The sequence below is a fragment of the Schistocerca gregaria genome, chromosome X, assembly GCF_023897955.1.
Source record: "Schistocerca gregaria isolate iqSchGreg1 chromosome X, iqSchGreg1.2, whole genome shotgun sequence".
Lineage (NCBI taxonomy): Eukaryota > Metazoa > Arthropoda > Insecta > Orthoptera > Acrididae > Schistocerca > Schistocerca gregaria.
Genome location: NC_064931.1, coordinates 533,901,634 through 533,923,193, shown reverse-complemented (window position 1 = coordinate 533,923,193; position 21,560 = coordinate 533,901,634). Strand labels below are relative to the sequence as shown.

The 21,560-nt window shown below is 37.6% G+C and overlaps 1 protein-coding gene across 2 annotated transcripts in view; it reads left to right on the top strand.

Annotated features, from left to right (window-relative positions):
- The window catches only part of LOC126299174 (protein vav), a 177,581-nt gene that overhangs the window by 34,187 nt on the left and 121,834 nt on the right, over positions 1 to 21,560 (top strand). For both annotated transcript variants that reach the window (XM_049990940.1, XM_049990941.1), the window contains exons 2-3: positions 11,102 to 11,277; positions 11,376 to 11,441. In XM_049990940.1, the coding sequence (XP_049846897.1) occupies positions 11,102 to 11,277; positions 11,376 to 11,441 (242 nt within the window). The remainder of the gene's footprint in view (positions 1 to 11,101; positions 11,278 to 11,375; positions 11,442 to 21,560) is intronic.

The window sequence follows — 21,560 nt, the reverse complement described above, 5'->3', positions numbered from 1 at the left end:
GTGGATGCTATCATATCTTAGTTCGTTAGGTAGTGTTCTGAGGGAACTATAAATTCAGGTTTTGTGTGGTAGAAAGTCGTAATGAGACTCTGCAGTGGATAGGTAGGCTTTGCAGCACGCTCACACAAATCTCTGATACGAACTCCAGAATTTGTGCTCATTGGGAAGAACTGAGGCCACGAAATTTGAATTAGAGTGTTTAAGGGGGGAAAAGAAATTAGGGTGTGGGAAAAGCTAACAGATAAACAGGTGAATAGAATTTGGTTTGCAGTGCTCATTAAGTGTCAAATTCAGTAAGAAGTAAGATTTGTTACCTGGAGCGGGAGAAGAAAAGCCTTATCCAGTGGTAAGGAAACTGCATGCAGCAGATTTGTGAGAAGAATATTTCAGCCAGATCGAAAATAAAATCTATGCTATAGAAGAATTTCTAATTTTGTAATGTGTAGAAGGCAGTTGGTAGGAATTATTAACTATATGAATGTGTTATGTGAATGTAAAATTATTCATTCTGCATCATTATGATTAATCATACAAATGATCCATGGAACATGAAACTAGCAAACAAGGAAAAAAAGGTCTTACTGCTAGATATCACTCACAAGAGGGGGGGGGGGGGGGGGGTGGAACATAGACTAATAGTTGCATGAAAAATTAGGACCAGAATTCCAGCTCACAGTGAATGTGAAACCAAGCGTGAGCCTTGGCTAGGCCATAGAGAAAAATAAGGCATTAACTTGGGTTTAGAATGTGGATGATAAGGTACTGACAGTGGCGGAAGCATGTATCAGTGTGGTCATTAATGTGAGATATAGTACCAGGAGTGTGCCATACACACTGTTAACAGCAATTGTCCACAGAAATGTGGCTCTTGGCAAGGTTCTTTAGTGGAAATGTAAGCATTGACATAAAAAAGCTGTACATTGAGTTAACTGAAAACTGGTAAGGTTGCTGTGGGCTTTGGAGAGAGCTTATATTGGAGCTGTCTCAGCTGACACTATTGGAGTGGGAATACACGAAGCATTGCCTACACGTCAATAGGAAGGAGAAAGGCAGGTTAGATAGCAAATTTGATAGCAGAGAGAATAAAGGGGGCCACTATCACATGTAACAAAATTCCTGTTACTATTGGTGTGAGATGGGCTCCTTGTTTAGGTTAACATCTTCATACAGACAGGCAGCCCTTAAAGAGATTAAAATAAATGAAATTCCAAATGCTGCAGAAATTTGTGAGTACATTTTGTATTGGGCACAAAAATATTAGAGGCCTGAAAAACAAAGTTAATAATTTTAGTAATTATGCAAATGAGCTGGGAAGAGGAACTTTACTTGGTGTACTTTGCATGCCTGAGCATCAAGTACATACAGGATTATAAATGTGAAATTTTGAAGATTATAAATTAGAAGCTTCTTAATGCTGGAGCAACATGGAGAAAGGAGGAAAATGTGAAAAAATAAATAAATGTCATAAATGTGAAAAATAATTTCATTAAAACTATGGACACACATAGTTTTTGCACAAAACACCTATATCTACACCTACGTAGATACTCCGCAAGTCATCGTACGGTGTGTGGTGGAGGGTACACTGTACCACTATTAGTCATTTCCTTTCCTGTTCCATCCGCGAACAGAATGAGGAAAAAACAACTGTCTACTGTATAAACCTCAGTGTGTGCTCTAATTTCTCATGTCTTATCTTCGTGGACCTTACATGTAATGTATGTTGGTGGCAGCAGAATCATTCGGCAGTCAGCTTAAAATGGCAGTTCTCTAAATTTTCTCAATAGAGTTTCTCAAAAAGAATCTCAGCTTTCCTCCAGGGATTCCCATTGAGTTCCTGATGCACCTCCGTAACACTTTCATGTTGCTCGAACCTACTGGTAACAAATCTAGCAGCCTGTCAATGAACTGCTGTGATGTCTTCCTTCAGTCTGATCTGGCACAGATTCCAAACACTTGAGCAGTACACAATGCCACATGGAAGCATGTTCATGTGAAGTCATACTCCTTAGTAGCAAAACAACAGTTATTACACTTTACAGATACCCTCTGGGAAAATGTGAAAGTTTTTAGAAAAAAATTTGAAGCACTATTGCATCATTTTTCTCATGAAAGGAGGCATATTTATGGTGATTTTAATTTTAATTTTTTGAAGGAGTATGAGTCAAAATGATATAAACACCTTAAGAGACAACACCTTTGTATGTGGGGACATAGTAATCAAAAGTAGTGTTCACCCAGTTTAACTGCATATGAAGCCATGATGACCAATTCACCATAACAGACAATATGTCAACTCTTAAGTCAGGTGTTAACTACAAAAACCATTAAAATAGTTAATGTGCTCACAACAGACACCTTAAGAAGAAACCTGGAAAGCATCAACTGGAATGAGGTGTAAGACTTAACAAATGTAAATTCAAAAAATTAAATCATTTCCAAGAACATTTCTCTCCACTTTTAACAGCTATTGCCCAACTAAAACTGAAATGTGGAACCAGAGGTGTGTCAAAAGGTATTGAAGTATCATGTACAAAAAGAGGACTATACAAAATTAGCAGATGCGCAACTGCTTTCATATTATAGAAGTTATTGATCTTCATTGAGAAGGCTTATAAGTAAATCAAAAAGCTTGTCAGAGGTTAATAATTCTTAAAATAAAATCAAAACAATCTGGAATGTAGTTAGAAGGGAAACAGGAAAGTCCATCAGGAAACAAGATTATCTGGTAATTAATGATAATGACCAAGTGGTCATTGACAACAAAACATATAGCAATCTTCATTAACAAGCACTTTCTTAATGTAACTGGAAAACCTGGTACAGTCAGCTCAAAAGAAGCAGCATTGCAGCATATACACTACTGGAAATGGAAAAAACAACACATTGACACCGGTGTGTCAGACCCACCATACTTGCTCCAGACACTGCGAGAGGGCTGTACAAGCAATGATCATACGCACGGCAGAGCGGACACACCAGGAACCGCAGTGTTGGCCGTCGAATGGCGCTAGCTGCGCAGCATTTGTGCACCGCCGCCGTCAGTGGCAGCCAGTTTGACGTGGCATACGGAGCTCCATCGCAGTCTTTAACACTGGTAGCATGCCGCGACAGCGTGGACGTGAACCGTATGTGCAGTTGACGGACTTTGAGCGAGGGCGTATAGTGGGCATGCGGGAGGCCGGGTGGACGTACCGCCGAATTGCTCAACACGTGGGGCGTGAGGTCTCCACAATACATCGATGTTGTCGCCATTGGTCGGCGGAAGGTGCACGTGTCCGTCGACCTGGGACCGGACTGCAGCGACACACGGATGCACGCCAAGACCGTAGGATCCTACGCAGTGCCGTAGGGGACCGCACCGCCACTTCCCAGCAAATTAGGGACACTGTTGCTCCTGGGGTATCGGCGAGGACCATTTGCAACCGTCTCTATGAAGCTGGGCTACGGTCCCGCACACCGTTAGGCTGTCTTCCGCTCACGCCCCAACATCATGCAGCCCGCCTCCAGTGGCGTCGCGACAGGCGTGAATGGAGGGACAAATGGAGACGTGTCGTCTTCGGCGATGAGAGTCGCTTCTGCCTTGGTGCCAATGATGGTCGTATGGGTGTTTGGCGCCGTGCAGGTGAGCGCCACAATCAGGACTGCATACGACCGAGGCACACAGGGCCAACACTCGGCATCATGGTGTGGGGAGCGATCTCCTACACTGGCCGTACACCTCTGGTGATCGTCGAGGGGACACTGAATAGTGCACGGTACATCCAAACCGTCATCGAACCCATCGTTCTACCATTCCTAGACCGGCAAGGGAACTAGCTGTTCCAACAGGACAATGCACGTCCGCATGTGCCACCCAACGTGCTCTAGAAGGTGTAAGTCAACTACCCTGGCCAGCAAGATCTCCGGATCTGTCCCCCATTGAGCATGTTTGGGACTGGATGAAGCGTCGTCTCACGCGGTCTGCACGTCCAGCACGAACGCTGGTCCAACTGAGGCGCCAGGTGGAAATGGCATGGCAAGCCGTTCCACAGCATCTCTACGATCATCTCCATGGGAGAATAGCAGCCTGCATTGCTGCGAAAGGTGGATATACACTCTACTGGTGCCGACATTGTGCATGCTCTGTTGCCTGTGATTCTGTAAGTGTGATCATGTGATGTACCTGACCCCAGGAATGTGTCAATAAAGTTTCCCCTTCCTCTGACAATGAATTCATGGTGTTCTTATTTCAATTTCCAGGAGTGTATGAGAATGGGTTCCATAAACATTCAGTCAATTTGAAATAGCACCAAATTTTTCTTGGGAAATCAGGGTATTAATTAATTCCCTTAACAACATCTTTACTAAAAATAGATTTTAATAGCTATTGACATGTATCACAGATAACTTCTTTCTGAAAAGTTTTGGAAAAGGTAATACATCTAAGAATGGTCAAGCACATGCACAAATATGATTCAGTTAGTCATGAATTGGATTACAGGAGCACCTCTCCACTGAAAATGGCATCTACAGTTTCACCGATGATGTATCAGAATATCTGGATGACACAATTTTTCCTGTATGGTTTTTTTTGTGTGTGTGTGTGTGTGTGTGTGTGTGTGTGTGTGTGTGTGAGAGAGAGAGAGAGACTATGAAAATCACAAAAATGAATTTCAGGGTACAGTGAATTAATGGTTCACTTCATATGTAACAAATGGGAAGTAAATGGTCATGTTAGACAGCTCATGCAATTCTTTATGATGAGTTTTCTTCTGAGGGAGGACAAGTTACCTCTGGCATTTCACAATGTTCAATTCTGGGACAGATCATCTTCATCTATATGTAAATGACCTTCCAGCACACTGTGATGAAGTTATTTAGTGGCAGTGGAATATTCAGTCATTTAATTTCGAAAAAAAGAAAACACTGTTCATTCTGTTGTGTACAGGGGAAGATATATCATCATTAATAATAGTACAGTATGAGGGAGGAAAACTGTTTAAAGTTCCTGGATGTGCTTATTTATCAGAACTTGAATTGGAAATCACATACTATAGAGCTACTCAAGCTCTTTAATTCAGCAACATTTGACTTATGTTTAATTCCTGATTTTGGTGGTGAAAGCATTAGAAAATTAGTTTGCTTTGCGTCCTTTCATTCAGTGAAGTCTGATGGAACAATTTTCTGAGGCAGTTCCACACATAGAATCACAGTATTCAATGCCCATTAACAAGCTTCATGTAGGCAGCTGTCTAAGCAAGTAAATAGTGAAAACAGCATCTACATTTACTCTCTTATGAGGTATGCTGTCAAGAATTAGGCACACTTTTAAAATAATAGTAGCATTCACAAATGTAACATAAGAAAAAAAAACAGCTTCCACTATCCTAAACTTAACTGTACTATTGCAAAGAAAGGAGCAAAGTATGCAGCAATGAAAGTGTTTAACCACATCCCTTGTGAATTAAAGGTGCTGGCAGTTAGTGGAAGTTTTAAAACTGATTTAAATAGTTTCTACTTGACAGCTCCTCCTACACCATAGATGAACTTCTGAGTAGATAGTGTGTACTTGGTTGGGATACATTTATCAAATATTGTTGCAGATTAAGACTAAAAAAAATCCATTTAGCAGAATGACCAATATGTGTTGTTTTCATTGATATGATGCACAGAACATGAAAGAGACTGTACTAAGCTAGACAAAAGCAATTGATTTGGAAACTTTCTCGCCTGTCTTTAATTTACTTTTAGCTGATTGGAGCTTGTGTTGCATAATATGGGATATAATACTCGCTGAGGCTACAGCATTCAATAAGCCACTTGTGCTACCTGTGCTGTGCCAAATGGTGAGCATGTCACGAATCTCAATCTTTGTGTGGCCGAGTTCAAATTTGGTGAACCTGTGCCCCACAAAAAAAGTCACAGGGAGTCAAATCCGGCGAATGTGGAGGCCAATCCATGCCTGCACCAGTAAATTTGGGATATTCCAAAGCAATGACTTGATTCCCGAAGTATTCCTCAAGAAAGAGAAACACTTGTTCAGTCCGATGTGGTCGGGCTCCATCTTGCATAAACCATTCAGTACCTGGTCGATCCTCTAACGCTTGCTGTGTGGCGACAAATTGTTCCAAAATTGCAACGTAACATGCACCAGTTACCGTTTCTCGAATGAAAAAAGGGCCAATAATGCCTCTGCTGCATACTGCAGCCCACACAGTAACTTTAGGAGAATACAGGGGTTTCGCTTCACACCAGTATGGCTTTTCGGAACCCCAAAATCGCCAGTTCTGCTTATTCACATATCCATTCAGGTGGAAGTGTGCTTCATCTGTAAACCAGATCGAGCCAACATCAAATCCTTCACTATCAATCATTGTGAGCATCTGATTCGCAAAGGCAACCCTTTGTTGCACAGCTGATACGGGTATGGCCTGGTGCATTTGAATTTTGAATGGAAACATGTGTAGGCTCTTTCTCAGTATTTTCTGCATGCTGGAATGCTTCAAACCAGTCTCAGATGCAATTTTACAGACGGATGACATTGGATTTCGCTGAATAATTACAGAAACTGTGGCGATATTTTCAGGCGTAACTGCAGTTTGCTTGCGGCCAACATGCCTTACTAGATCATCAGTTACGCTGCCTGTTCGTTGAAGTTTTGCAAAGAACGTACGAATGGTTTTCGCATCGGGTCCTTTTGGAACGCTGAATTGTGCTTGAAAACTTTGCCTTGTTGCCGTAGGACTCCCTTCTAACCTGTGGTACTCTAGTACCAGAAAAACGCGTTGTTCAATGGAGTACATGGTTTTAATCTCTTCCTTCGGCACACTAACCTCCTTTCACGTTTCAATAGTAGAACTGATCACTCTGGGCTTCGGATCACTATTTATACTAGGCATTACGTGTGGCGATTACAGTGCCATCTGTTAGCAGCTTTTGTAACTATTATTTCAAACTGCTGTATAAACTTCTTACAGCTTTCACAATAAACATACCATTTACTGCATTCGTCTATCGAACTTTGTTTTCGAGGTATTTAATTTTGAAATCGGGGAGCCCTTTTCTGGACACCCTGTATATAAACATCACTGTCTGCACTGCATATTTCTGGTTTGTCACTCAAAGAACAGTGCATGATGTGGTAGGTCTAGCATGAGAGGATGGGACTGGAGTCAATGTAGAATATGATCTTGTCACACTTATGTTCTCTCTTATTTTTATCTCTTCTTGTTTAAATGAAATGTGCTTTTTATTATAGGGCAGAACAGAAGCTTACCCGTTGTAGTGCAGTGAGCCATCACAGATGTTCTGGCTAGTATTAGGGTATTGCTGATCTTGTGTCATTGCCGAGCAGGCCTACAGGTGACTGGTTCATGTGTGATTTTGTTGGTCTGGTCAAAAACAAAACTGCTATCAAAGTAAATGTACATAAAACCCAATGTGTTAAATTTTCAGGATTTCCTCCAAAAATTTAGAACTGTCTATTTTCGGCTCCCTTATAGACTACATAGAGTGCTGATAGATATGGTATTGAATGTTTTGGTAGACTGTAAATAATTTAGGAATAAAGGTAATAGTTCATCAAATGGTAGAGGTACTGAGTCATCGTCAGGTGCATAAACGAGTTGAAAAGTTTCATCAGCTTACGAATGAATCCTTTTTCAAGGTAGTCAGGATGGAGCACACTGCACTCCACTCCCTCCACCACCACCACCACCCCCCCCCCCCCCTCCACCACCCCGTCCAAAACAAAATACACACAAACACACAGTGAGGACTGCAGTTCTGTGGGTAGGCTGTAGATAGGATGGCGACAACTGGTGTACAAAGTAGGAATGTGGGAGGGAAAGGCAGCAAGTCCGCAGGATAGGAATGCAAAGCATGGCCACCGACACCAGTGAGTTTGTGTAGTGCACAATGACAGGAGGTGACAGAATATCATTGTGCACTGCACAAACTCACCAGTGCCAGTACTTGTGTACCACATTCCTGGTGCCTCTCCCTCCTGCATTCTTATCCTGTACACTGGCTCCATCCCTCCACTCTCCCTTCAGTTCCCATCTTCCCCCTGGTCCATACTGCTCCCCACACCCCATTCTACCTGCAGAATTGCAGTCCTGGTATTGTGCAGTAAGCCAGCACAGTGTAACCATATGTGTGTGTGTGTGTGTGTGTGTGTGTGTGTGTGTGTGTGTGTGTGTTTGTGTGTGTGTGTGTGTTTGTGGTTTTTTCTGTCTTTTGTTATTTTTTATATGGCTGTCAACAACTGAATGACTCAACTGTTTGGTGAGTTGTTACCTTCATTCCTAAATTATTTATTTTGCCTAAAATTGTAGCAGACCTTGTTACTTGGTAACTTCTTTTGAAAGCTGCCAAATCATGAAGCATAGACAGGTCATAAGGCCACATAATACAATGCAACATGGAAGTCATCATTTATTAAGTGGAATACTTTTCACAAAAAGTTAGGTTATGCTCTGTAGTGATGTATGTATTGATGCCACGTGTGGTGTACAATGTTATCCATGTTTTGTGCAGTAACATTTACTCTATCAATTTCCACTGACAGTCATTTCCGAATGTCAGATATGTGAAAATATTTACACTCAAATGCACAAGAATAGTATGTTTGACCTTTGGAATGTTTGCAATACAGTGGGGGGGGAGGGGGGGGGGCACGTTTCCATTGTCATGAGTGCAGCAGTTGCTCTATGTTTTTGACAGTCAAAAGCTAATACAACAAAAAGTATAAATAGAAATAAATTAAAGGTTGATTAATGATTATATGAATAGTAGTTTTACTTCCCCTTGAAATCTGAATATCAGATGCTTACAAAGTGATTTACTGATTATCTTTAAAACCTTGCATGAATGGGACAGCAAATGGTCATTGCATTGACTGCAAACCAACATTTTACAGGAACTCTGAGAGTAAAGCACTTATTTTCTTTGCAAAACATTGAATTCACACTAGTAAAACCATTTCTATGTGATGACATATCAATAAATCTAACATTATTAATATTTAATTATAAATATTCCAATCTAAGACCGTCTTGGATGGGACAGGGGCTGTCATCAGTGGGACTCATGCAAAATATATACTGTTTCTGTAAGTTGAAATGAATTTTAATATATTAATTTATAGATGAATCAGTAATTAACACATTTAAACCTCACTTCCTATTTAAATAACCTTGTAGGAAAGTTTTGTTGCCTGTAAATAAGATAAATTTTGTTACAATATTACTTTCTAGTCCTGATTACCTAATTATTTTAATTTTAAAAATCAATCACTTGAAAAACTATACAGATTTGAGAGAACAGCAGGAATATGATCAAACTTGATATAGGCTACGTCCTTCTCATCAACTTTGAACGCCTTCACCGAGTTCACTTCAGATCTCATACACTTCATCTGTATTTCTCAGTTTTCTGCAAGAGCCCTCTGTGCAGTTACAGCATATCTGTATTTGGCTGATTATTATTATTATTATTATTTTTTTTTTTTTTTTTTTTCAGTTTGAAGTTCGAACAGAATAAATGTTCTTTGCATGATATTTTCAACAGCTGTCTCTCACCCTACAACTTCCTAGAAATTATATGTCTTCAGGCCTTCAAAATATGTTCATCACTCGTCTCAGAATCGATATAGATGAGAGAATGTACTCTGAGTGTAAGTTTCAAAACTTCGTTTGAGTATCTTGATATCTTGATATTCTTGCTTAAGAAGTAGAGAAAATATCTTTTTTTACTGTCATATTCAGGTAATGTTTCTGCACGCTAACGCTTTTTCCCAGTTGCTGTGTGTACATTGGACTTGACGTCCTTCATACAAGATAACTGCCTGCTGATTTTATCAGTGCTGAGTTTTGTATTTTGAGAAGATAATCATTTGTAAGTTTACAACATGAAGTTTTCTTGTGTCCTAAGAAAATCTGCTTGCTACGTATTCAGGCAAGCTCTCCAATACAAGCTTGTTTATATGAATGTTGACATTTTTGAGGAGCTGGAACAAAGTACTCTCTTTATCTGAGCTACAGCTTAGTGAAGAGACTGAAGAGGTTTGTTTGATCCTGCCTGGGAAGCACAGGTTCCCAACTCATCTTCATTGCATATGTGTTTCAGAGTTTTAGTTTGAGCGTGCACTTTGTTTTTCATTCAGCTTCTTTCTTATTGATATTCAGTTAAACATTTTTCACCAGAAGATGCATTTATTTTCTTGTTTTCCCATTTTTTTCCATTCTGTTCTTTCTTTTCCTTTATGGGTGTTGTATTTTCTGGCGTCTTTGTGCAATTTTTCTTGAAATTTTCTCATTTGTTCTGCTAACATTGTTTTCCCTATTTTCTTAATAAATGCCAATGTTAGTGTAAACCAGTGAGGCACTTATTATACCAAATTTTTAAAAAATGAGAAGTAGTATTAAATGGCTTAGATTTCAATAACAACCCAAAAAAATGTCATGGGTGGGACACAGTTACATTCAATATTTATACATGGCCATTTACATATTAAACCTTCCTTCAAGTTCACTAGATGTTTTTATTGGGGTTTCTCACTCCTAACCAAAAATCAGTAGAATTGTTATATTTGTAGAATTATGGAGTAAACTTTTTCATGTTCTTTTGTCATGGTAAGTCACTGAATTCATAGCTCTTTTTTTGTAAATTAGCTATGTCCTTGATATCTTTCTTTAAAAACTGAAGTTTGTCCAAAAGATAAGATTCTGCTCTTGAAACTTAACAACTGAAACAGTATCAATGTCTGCAACTTAAATTTAAATAGCTACCAATAGAAAAAGCAAACTTTTTGTCTTCCATCCTGATCTACAGAAGTGTCAACTTTGTTTGACTATACTTCCTAAAATAATTTTGCAATTTTGATAATTTTTGCATGTAAGTAAATTTTAACTTTCATAGATTCAGAAAACTATGACAGGTTTAATTAAAAATAAAATTTTTAAAAATCTCAGTGTCAGTTTCACATGGAATCACCCAGTGGTTAATTTAAAAAATGATTTATGACCTGTATGTAAAACTGTGCACAGCATGTCCTGATTTGTACTCTGGCATATTACAGATTTTTTTGTAAAACAATTCTGTTGCCTATATGTTCCAGTTTTTGTGCCTTCGAAACATTAAAACCTTCCTGCAGACTTGTCAGGACTGTTTTGGTTTGAAGGAAAGTGATTTATTTGAGCCGTCCCAGTTATTCGACCTCACTGATTTTTACCAAGTGCTGAATACTTTGTCAAAATTATCTAATTGTCCTAAAGTCCAAAGGAAAAACATTATGTAAGTATCATGTCTTTTTTTAAAACAGATAGTGAATAATAGATTTATTACACTCTTTATATATTCATTAACTTTATTTTTTTTTCCTTTTTTTAAAGTGGATTCTCAATACATCGAAACCGCAGTGTCTCCCAAGAAGATATTTACAAACATTTACAAACTAAGTAAGTATTCATAGTATGTCTGTATTAAAAGTAAGTGTTTTTAAATTATATTGATAAAACACATGAATTCTACCATCAACTGTAATTTCATTGAATTAGGAGTACTGTACTGAGGCTCACAGAAATGTTACATTACCATTAAACATTCTGAAACATCACAAATTAATATCTTCATTACTCGCATAATATTGTGGTTGATACTCCAAGAATTATTGGTAGGACAAAATGTGTAGGACTGAAGTCAGTAACTGAATTTTCCTAAACTCAAAATGAAGCTCTTTTGCCAGAGTTGTCCAGAAGTCTTGTAGATTGTGGTGCTTTCAATTTAGTTTTTCTAATGTATTCAGAGTGTCATATTGTCCTGCTATCTCAAAAGAAATGTGGTGATATTATGGTTGTTAATGTTTGAGTGACATGTTTTACAAAAATAGCCAAAAAATGATGGAAGGAATATTAGGGTTGACAGTGAGGTCATTAGAGATGGAGCATGAGCTCATATTGGAGAAAGATGTGATGGAATTTGTCGATGCTCTTTCAAGGAGACCATCCTGGCATTCACCTGAAATGATTTACAAAAATCACAGAAAACCTAAATCTGGATGGCTGGACTTGGAACTGAGCTGTGATGGCTGGACAGGGATTTGAACTGCTGTCCGTATACAGGCCCGTGTTGTAAAACAGTGCCACCATACTTGCTTGTAAAAGGTGGCAGCCAAGTGTAAAACTGAAATTGAGGGCAAAGACTGCTGATACAGCTGAGTTTCACTTCCATTACCTTGATAAATATCAAATAACGGGCCATGAACTGTCCATACTGTGCTTCCTCACATGTTTCTAGCTGTGCAATATATTTCAGTGCAAACACTAATAACAGAGAGAGCGTGTGTGTGTAGGTGAAACTGAATGGCATTAGAAGTCTGTTGTTCCACTTTTTACAAAATAGTTGCTTCAGTATCTTGTTAATTCAAAAAGTTACAGGTATTAACCAGACAACAAAACACTCATCCGTTTATTAACTGTCATTTACCAGAATAGGCTTGACAACATCAACTGTTAATGAAGTATTAGTGATTTTCACATTACTTATTTATCATATTGGAATACACATTCAAAGATTACAAAACTGTTATATGTTAGCATTTAAACACAGCTCTCCAGCATAAAGTAACACAAATGACAACAGCTACATACAGATATCAAGGTCTTCTATGTATTGTTATCACACCACTCGTTGCCATCAGGAAATCTTGAAAAGGACTCTTTGAGGTACATGTGGGACATATTGATGCAACATGAGCAACTGTCTGTTGTTCTGCACCACAGTAACACGATGGTAGTGAAGATTTGCCCCACTTGTGGAGAGTGTCTGCACATCTTCCATGGCATGTTTGGATGCAATTCTAGTACAAATTGCCTGAGGCTAGTTAAATCCAGCCAACTTTTCACATAGTTCCCAATACGCAGAAGAAATTCTGGATGTATTCCCCATCATTTCCCACTGCCTTTCCATGTTTTAAAATCAGCAGAAATTTCAGATTCTGATGAAGTTCTTGAGAATTCAGATTGCTCGTTAGTGTTCTTTTTGAGAGCAAAGTAAGTTTGCATCTAATATATCTTGTATGAGCTTCATCCCTTGGTACTCATGATGTGGACAGTAAGTATGATGCACTTCAATTTTGTTTCCACACAACTTCATTACTAATGACCATGCTTGTCTACTTGACGTTTGAAAACTGAGTGACACAGCTGTCTCTCGCCACCTAGTTCATCTGGTTGTATCAAGGGTATGAAGTAGGTTATCCACTATTTCTGGGTCACCACGTATTAGAAGTTCATCATATTGTTTCTCATTACTTTTATCATCCCATCATGGAATATATTGCTCCTGTTAGCATCTAGGGATTGCCTTCTTTGTTGCACTTATCATAGCTCCATCAAGCATCTCATAGTTTTTTGCTTTTGGGGAATCAAACCAAGACATTTGTCCATATTTTTGGCAAATATATCCCTCTTTGGTTTTCTAAAGTTCCATCTGGGTTGTGGAAAGAATGATAGTATTGGAGAGGTAATTTTTTCGCATTAGTTGTTACAAAGCATAGATCGAGATTATACTCCTGTCTTCAAGCTGCTGATACAAGTGTTCCTTTATCTTCTGCATCAGACACCAAATATAAGCTTTTGTTTCTGCCAGTTTACAACAGTGTGACCATTTTAATCCTCTTCTTCCTTATACTTCCACTGAGTATGCTGACTTAAAATCTCTGAGATACATGGAAGGGTTCTGTAATACTGGGATGACCTGTGGAGGCCAGGACATATCTAGAGGTTTGTATACATTTATTACTGTTAATTCCCCAAATTTTATCGTAACTTCATAGATGTCATTGACATCAGATACAGAGCATAGATGTCAATTCTTGACTGACAATTGTACATATGTTGCCACTCCATAATCATGAAGGTACATTGCTCCCTAGTAAGTAAAAGCCAGGAATTTTTCCTCTCTGGTTAATTTGATCTTCATTTTCAGCATGCGTTTTCTGAACAGTAACGACATTGAAGTTATATTTTGATAATATCTTCTCTAAGACTTGATATTTTGATGTACTTATGCCTTCAATATTGATTTGACAGTTCTTGATGAGAGCTCTGGAGTACATAGCTGCAGGTTCCTGAGAATAAATGTGTGACTCCATGTCTTCTGACAAATTCATTTTAGCCAGGAGATCTTTGAGATTATCTGGCTGCCTCTGCTTCTTAGATTTAGATATTTGCTTTGAAATTATTGTTCTTTAGTACCACCTAGAAGACACGTATGACTTACAGAATTTCACAAACGTGAGCAGTCATTGCCCCCGAATGTCCGCATAATACTATGTGAAAGAAAATTTATGAAAATAGACCATTGATACAGTACGGATTTATTATAGTGGCATGCCATTCATGAGGGAAAATATAGACTGAAAGAGCCAGAGTAATAAAGTAAAAGGTGAATGAGCATCCACCTCAACTGGAACTGAAATAACCCCATGTAGCCCTGCTACTATCAATTCAGCAAGTTGATTCTAACAAGCTGAATTACACAAAGCTGAACATGTCAAGAAGCACCTAGAATACCACTGCTTAAAAATTATGAGGAATAAAATTTACATTTTTTTTCAGATTCAGTAGAATATTTAAGTAAACAGCTGGAGTTTGACACATAATTTTCAACAACTGAAGTTTGAAACATAATTTCATAAGGTTACAGTGACATGTAAGTGATTTAGCAAATATGTTATCATGACATTCCCGCAAAATAGACCACCTTCTTTGTACTAAGATGGAAAATTTATTTGCATATCTAATATTAATTATTTCAAAGGCAACAGTGGCTGACTAATGGACTGCAGAGATCATCATGGCAGTTATTTAAGAAAGTATCCAATGGAGAAACAATTTCAACAGCAGCAAAATTTGATTGTTGACCTGTCAAGAAAATTATAGAGACACATAATACATCATTAGTTATATAAAGTTACATTGAATATAAGAAATGGAAATCACTTTTCCTTTGCGATTTTGAACATTTGACCTTTTATTTGGTACAATAATGGGTTTTCTGAATGTAATGAAGTATTTATTTAAATTTGTTTTTACATGTTTTAAAAAAGATGAATGATATTTGTAAACAATGAATCCTTTCAGCACCTAAAATATTACTTTATTTTTATGTAAGTCAGTGTAAATGTATGTGTACATGTTTTTATAAAAGTGAATTGACAAAGCCCATACTAAAGTCTAACCTTATTCATGTTGGATATGGGGGTGGCGGTCTCTACAAAGATAGGCCCTGCTAACTAAATGTATATAGTGGATGACAGTGAGCAACAGTGCCAATTAATGTGTGTTAGGCTTCTTTATATCCCTACCATGGCTATTTGAAATCATTGTTGCTTGAGAACAGCATTATAAAGTAAAGGTTTAAAATACATATTAGGAAAAAGAGAAACAATATGGTCTATTGCTAACTACCAGTTATTCGAAACATGAATGTTTTGGAAACTACCAGTCAGTCAGATGATGAATGTGATGTTTCACCATATGAGCTTTGTACCTTTCTATTCACATAAAGAAGAGCTTGAAATATTACTCAGTACCTGCGTTGTTATGAGATTATCATTTACTTGCAAATATATAGTTGCTTGAAAGTAAGTTTATGAGATGCTTCCTCAGGGTTGATGATCTTAAAAACGGTTTTATCAGTTAATGTGGTAGGGGTGGGGGACAGTTTGTTTTCAAGTAGTGTATATCAGAAATTTGTTGAAGAAGGAGGCTCCATCAAAATATTTGGATCTGTAATACATAATGATTATGCATCCAACAGTAAACTGTATTTGTGTTGTTCCTGAGTTTCCTGAAGAAAAGACTGGGCCAGAGTCCATATGTATTGAATGAAGAAAGGGGGAGATGGGGGAGGAGGAGGAGGAGATTATGGATATGGATATGGATGTTGATGGAATTAGGATGTGGATGAAACTGTTCAACTTGCTCATCTGAAAGTGTGCAGTTGTCTCCAGCAAAAATCTGTTGCCGGCTTTGAAGCCATTTTGTGTATATGCCAAGTTTTCCTCCTTAAACATCTAACAGATAAATATAGATTCGTGAGGTGGCAGTGCCACCAATGAAAAAGCTTGTTATTATAAGGTTTACAGAAAGAGAGGAGTTTGAAGTGAAATTCGAAGTTGTTCCTGTAACAATAATGTAAATTCCTGGGTGGAGCAGTACATAAAATAAGAAAAAGGCAATCACTCATTTATAGTGAATCAATGAGCGGAGCACAATAATACATAACAGAAAACAACATTCACGCCAGATTTTGAGTGCTAGCTTTTTCTCCAGCAATAGTACATGCATTCATGCACACAACAATACAGACACCCTATGGTCACACCAAGTGTCTGTGTGGTTGTTAAGTGAATGTGTGTATTATTGATGGAAAAAGAGCTAGTGCTCAAAACCTAGTGTGAATGCCAGTTACTGTGCTCCATACCTCGATCTGCTGTAGGTGAGTAGATGCCTTTTCCCTATTTTATGAAAGAGTCATATCTATGATTTTCTCCAATGTATTTGCCTATTATTTTATTCAGTAACCCAATTAAGATTTAGTATTCATTTTAAATTTCAGGCACATTTGTTCATAACTATTTATAATAAACAAAAATACATACACAAACTTTCTTTCAAATTGTATTAACCTACAAAAAAGGTTCCTTTTGAAATTTAAAACGACAAGGATTGATATTGTGAAAGTTTCTATGTTAGTAGAACATCCAGATCAAAAATGAATCACTCTACAACAGTGTTTGCTCTTTGTACTCAGAAAATGGTGATACTGATATCTTGCCACAATAATAAATTTACCGCAATATATTTCAGGAATGAAGTTGTGATTGTGCAGTATCAATACCGAATTGAGAAGAAAAACAAGGAAAAATGATGCTGTCATTTTTATTAATTTTGTCCATCTTGTCCATTTTCTCTTCCATTGGTTTTATATCGCATAAAACTGTCTTCTTGAGTTGACCATACTGTACATATAAAATAGAAAGTTACCAGAAAACATTATCATGTGGCTACATTAATAGTACCAAACAAGGTGGTGCAGTGGTAAGATATTGGACTTGAATTCTGGAAGCAGCACAACTAACCAAATTTTGATTTTTATGATTTCCCTAAATCACTTAAAGCAAGTGTTAGGATGGTTTACTTTACATTGACATAACCAATTTCCTTTCCTTACCCAAGCTCATCCTCCATCTCTAATGGCCTTGTCATTGAAAGAATGTTTCTTCCTTACAGTTATAGTATGTTTTAAATGTAACTTCAGGTTTAGATTCTTTGCAATGTTGCTCTTATTTAACTGCCACTTCTGAGTGACCCAACGGACAAAAATGTGGGATATATGCCTCCCCATAAGTAGCTCTGACAAATGCAGTTTGACAGAGTTTTAGGTAAATGTATTTACTAGCATTCTGCAAATATATGCACTTACACAAAATGTATAGTGTTAGAAAACCAATATTGTTTTAAAAAACTCACTTCAAAACAAAGTGAATTGTGTGGAACTATATTGTAACTGTGATTAATGATTTTGAAAACTTGATCTCTGTACACTTCGGGTGCTACTACTTATGCTCTTTTATCTGGTTCTTAAATTTGCTGAGAGAGTGATAAATTAAAATTTCCTTACACTCTGGGTGAAGAAAAGATAACTGTTCACATTTTGCAGTAGCAGGTTCCAATTTCCCAGCAGTCTTCAGTATGTCTTGCATGAATACGCTTAAAATTTGTCTCGAACATTCTCATATTTTGTACTGTTAATACGACCCATATAAATATTCGTTTATGTTATAGCAAGCACAAACTTGTATACAACTGTTATTCAGAACTGCATCCAGTTACATGTGAATACTCATTAAGTATTTTACAAAAACATTCAGTAACATGCATAAGTTCTGTTTTTCCAAGCTTTGACATTTCTTTTGTCATTTGAAATGCATCAACAACTTCTTACATTGTGGATCACTGAAAACTAAAGAGTGTTAAGATGTAATTTTTTTATCTTCCTAATGGAATTACTACCCATGCTATTTTATTTTGTGGGCATGTTGCTATGAGATAGTGCAGTGCTTCTATTGAGCATTGTGATGAATCAGGTTGTGCCATGGCATCAGTTGTGATCATTCTCCGCATCCATACCAGATGGTGCTGACTTCTGCATCAGTTGCCATTTTTCTCATCTTTAAGCATATATAACATAAACACAGAGTGTTTTAAAAAGATTCACCCTATTTCACAAGACTATGTCTTACACATGGATGAGGACAGAAATTTGGAATAACTTTTAACTTACACATAGGACTACAAAGATGTTATTTTCAAAATTACTGTAAAATTGCATTCACTTTTCACAAATGTTCAGTGTGCCCTCCATCAGACACATCACAAACATACAGGCACCGAGCGAGGTGGCGCAGTGGTTAGCACACTGGACTCGCATTCGGGAGGACGACGGTTCAATCCCGTCTCCAGCCATCCTGATTTAGGTTTTCCGTGATTTCCCTAAATCGTTTCAGGCGAATGCCGGCATGGTTCCTTTGAAAGGGCACGGCCGATTTCCTTCCCCCACCCGAGCTTGCGCTCCGTCTCTAATGACCTCATTGTCGACGGTACGTTAAACAACACTAACCTAACAAACATACAGGCAATGCAAACTTATCCCATAACTTTGCTGTCATCTGTAGTCCTGAATTCACATTGGTTGTCGTGTGTGTGTGTGTGTGTGTGTGTGTGTGTGTGTGTGTGTGTGTGTGTGTGTGTGTGTGTGTGTGTGTGTGTGTTTACTTGTTCTTTGTGATTATTTTTCTTTATTTGTACACTTTAGAGGTCTCCTTTGATGAGGCATACAAAGATTGTGGGTATTTTCTGCAAATTAATACTCCACATCTGATTGCCATTGCATAGCAGTTGCTATGTGGCATCAAAGTTCACAATGAGTTGTTGCAAAGGAGGCATGTAGACAAAGAGTTTTACATATCTCCACCAAAAATTTAATAAAAAATTAAAAATCACTTACCATGATATCAAATGACACTGGAGGCCAATGTTGCAATGCAAGATCCATAGACCTTTTATGCTACAGGAGGCACAGCGTCATACCCTCTGTGAAAATCATGTGACACAGTTCTAACTGAAATGGATTTGTTGAGAGCTGAGTATGCAAACCTCATTTTGTTGCTGTCTTACCACCGTCTCGACACAGTGGGTAATGAATAAGTGTGGGAGTGAGCTAGTTGCACTAAGGAGGCCGTTATGAGGCCTGTTCAAAAAATTCAGGAACTGTGTCCACAGAATTTTTATACACTTACTTTTTACTTATTCTGCATGGTCTCCTTTGAAATACTCTCCTCCACAGGTGATACACCCCTACCAATGCCATTTCCCCTTCCGGAAGCATTCTTGGTACGACTTTTGCTTTATCGCTCAAAGTGTCATCTACGAATTTTCTTATACCTCGTCTATCATTACAAGTCTTCATCCCTTCAACATCTCAACATCATGGCAATAGAACCACGCCTTATCACCAATTGTGATTCTCTTAAGAAACATCTCATTTTCATGTACACAATCCAAAAACTCTTCTCAGATTGCCAGGCAAAGGTCATTCTGGTCTCGACTCATGAGCCGTGGTACCAACTTGGCGGCAACACAATGCATTTCGAGACACAGTGTCAAGATTTCATTACTTGATCCAACTGAAATGCTTCATTCTTCTACAATATTTTAGGGAGTCAGTCTGCAATTGCCACACAGAATTTCATAGAAGTTCCTGACACGAGTGTCGTCTGTAAACGTTGAAGGGTGTCCTGAATGAGCACCTGTCGTCTGTAAATGTCGAAGGGCATCCTGAATGAGCATCATCTTTAACTTCCATCTGGCCATTTTTAAACCGTATGAACCATTCGCAACACTGAGTACGACTTAAACACTCGTCACTGTGAACAGACCTTGTATTTGTAACAACATGAATTGGCAACTTACAACTAATCCCAACGTAAACTTTAGTTTTAATGTGAAAGTCAAAATGCACCCCAAGTTTCTATCTCCATTCACGTAGAAGATATTTCTGTCTGAAGTATACAACTAATAGTTTTCAGTTAAATTATTAAGTCACATAATTTTACCTTTATACTGTAATTAATAGCCAAAGGGGTAGATGCTTGACTCAAGTCAGCTGATTTCAACCTGTGTGGCCATTTCCAGCTGATCAATATGTACAGATAGCTTGGAACAATTTATGTTAAGTCCAAATTTCCTTAAGGGGGGTAGGACGTCAAATGGGACCACTTGCTGCAGGAGAGACACCACAGGACATTTTAATTTCCACTGTCTATACTTTTTAAAATAAATTCATAAAACTTTATCAGAATGACCAGAAAGGATTCAGGACTTACACTTATAGTGGTGGAAGTTCAAAAATATATGTAAATAGTTTATTTTTTTTACATTTTTATTTCACCTTTTTTCACGTACCATTGGCTGCATTTGTTGCTATAGGTACTCTTTTCTTCATAAGTAAGGGAATTTCTTCGGTGAATTTTGCACAACATACAAACCATACTTAGAGGTGTATGAAACTCTAGAATTTTCCAAATGTATTAAAAACTGTCGTAAAAATTGAGATAATTACCTACAAAATTTGAGTTTTTTTTTTCTAAACATGAAGTTTAAAATATAACAGCACATTCATTTTTTCATAAATTAAATAATTTCTAGAGTTTCACACACCTGTAAGTATAGTTTGTATGCTGCGCTAAATTCATCAAAGAATTTTTATGTCTTCATGAAGAAAAGTGTACCAAATGCAGCCAATGGTAAGTGAAAAAAAGTGAAATATAAATGTAAAAAAATAAACTATTTGCTTATATTTTTGAACTTCCACTACTACACAGATTGTGAAACTTGAATCCTTCCCGGTCATGCTGCCAAAATTTTATGAATTAATTCGTAAAAGTATAGACAGTGGAAATTAAAATGTCCTGTGGTTCTCCTGCTCCATGACAGCCCGTTTGACGTCCTTCCCCCCTTAAATATATCAGCTACCACATATATTCTGAGCTCTATCTAGCAGTCAGCAATGTGTCTCCATACCCAGTCACTTACATTTTTTAGTGAAGAATTAAGCACATGCAAATAAATGGTTAAATAAAGGTCGCTGTGTTACAATACTCTTTGAACCAGAAGTTTAATGTCAGACTTAACATATAGCAATGTGAATGTACAGTGTTAGTCCAAAGTATCAGTGAATTTCAGTTTTAAATTATTAGAAACATATTCAATGTTTATTCAGAAGTGTCAATATTTAGAGAACAGACAATTTAAAAAATGGTAGAAAATATTTCGCACCAGCTGCAAACAGTGTAATAAAATTCAGAATATAGATGTGTTCATTTCAGAATTTAAAAATATATTTTTCAAGCCTGTATTGACATAAACATGAATGTAATATGGGTAGTCGTATGATGCAGTCAATTTAAATTATAGTAAGATAATTTATCACTCAACTCATCATCCTGC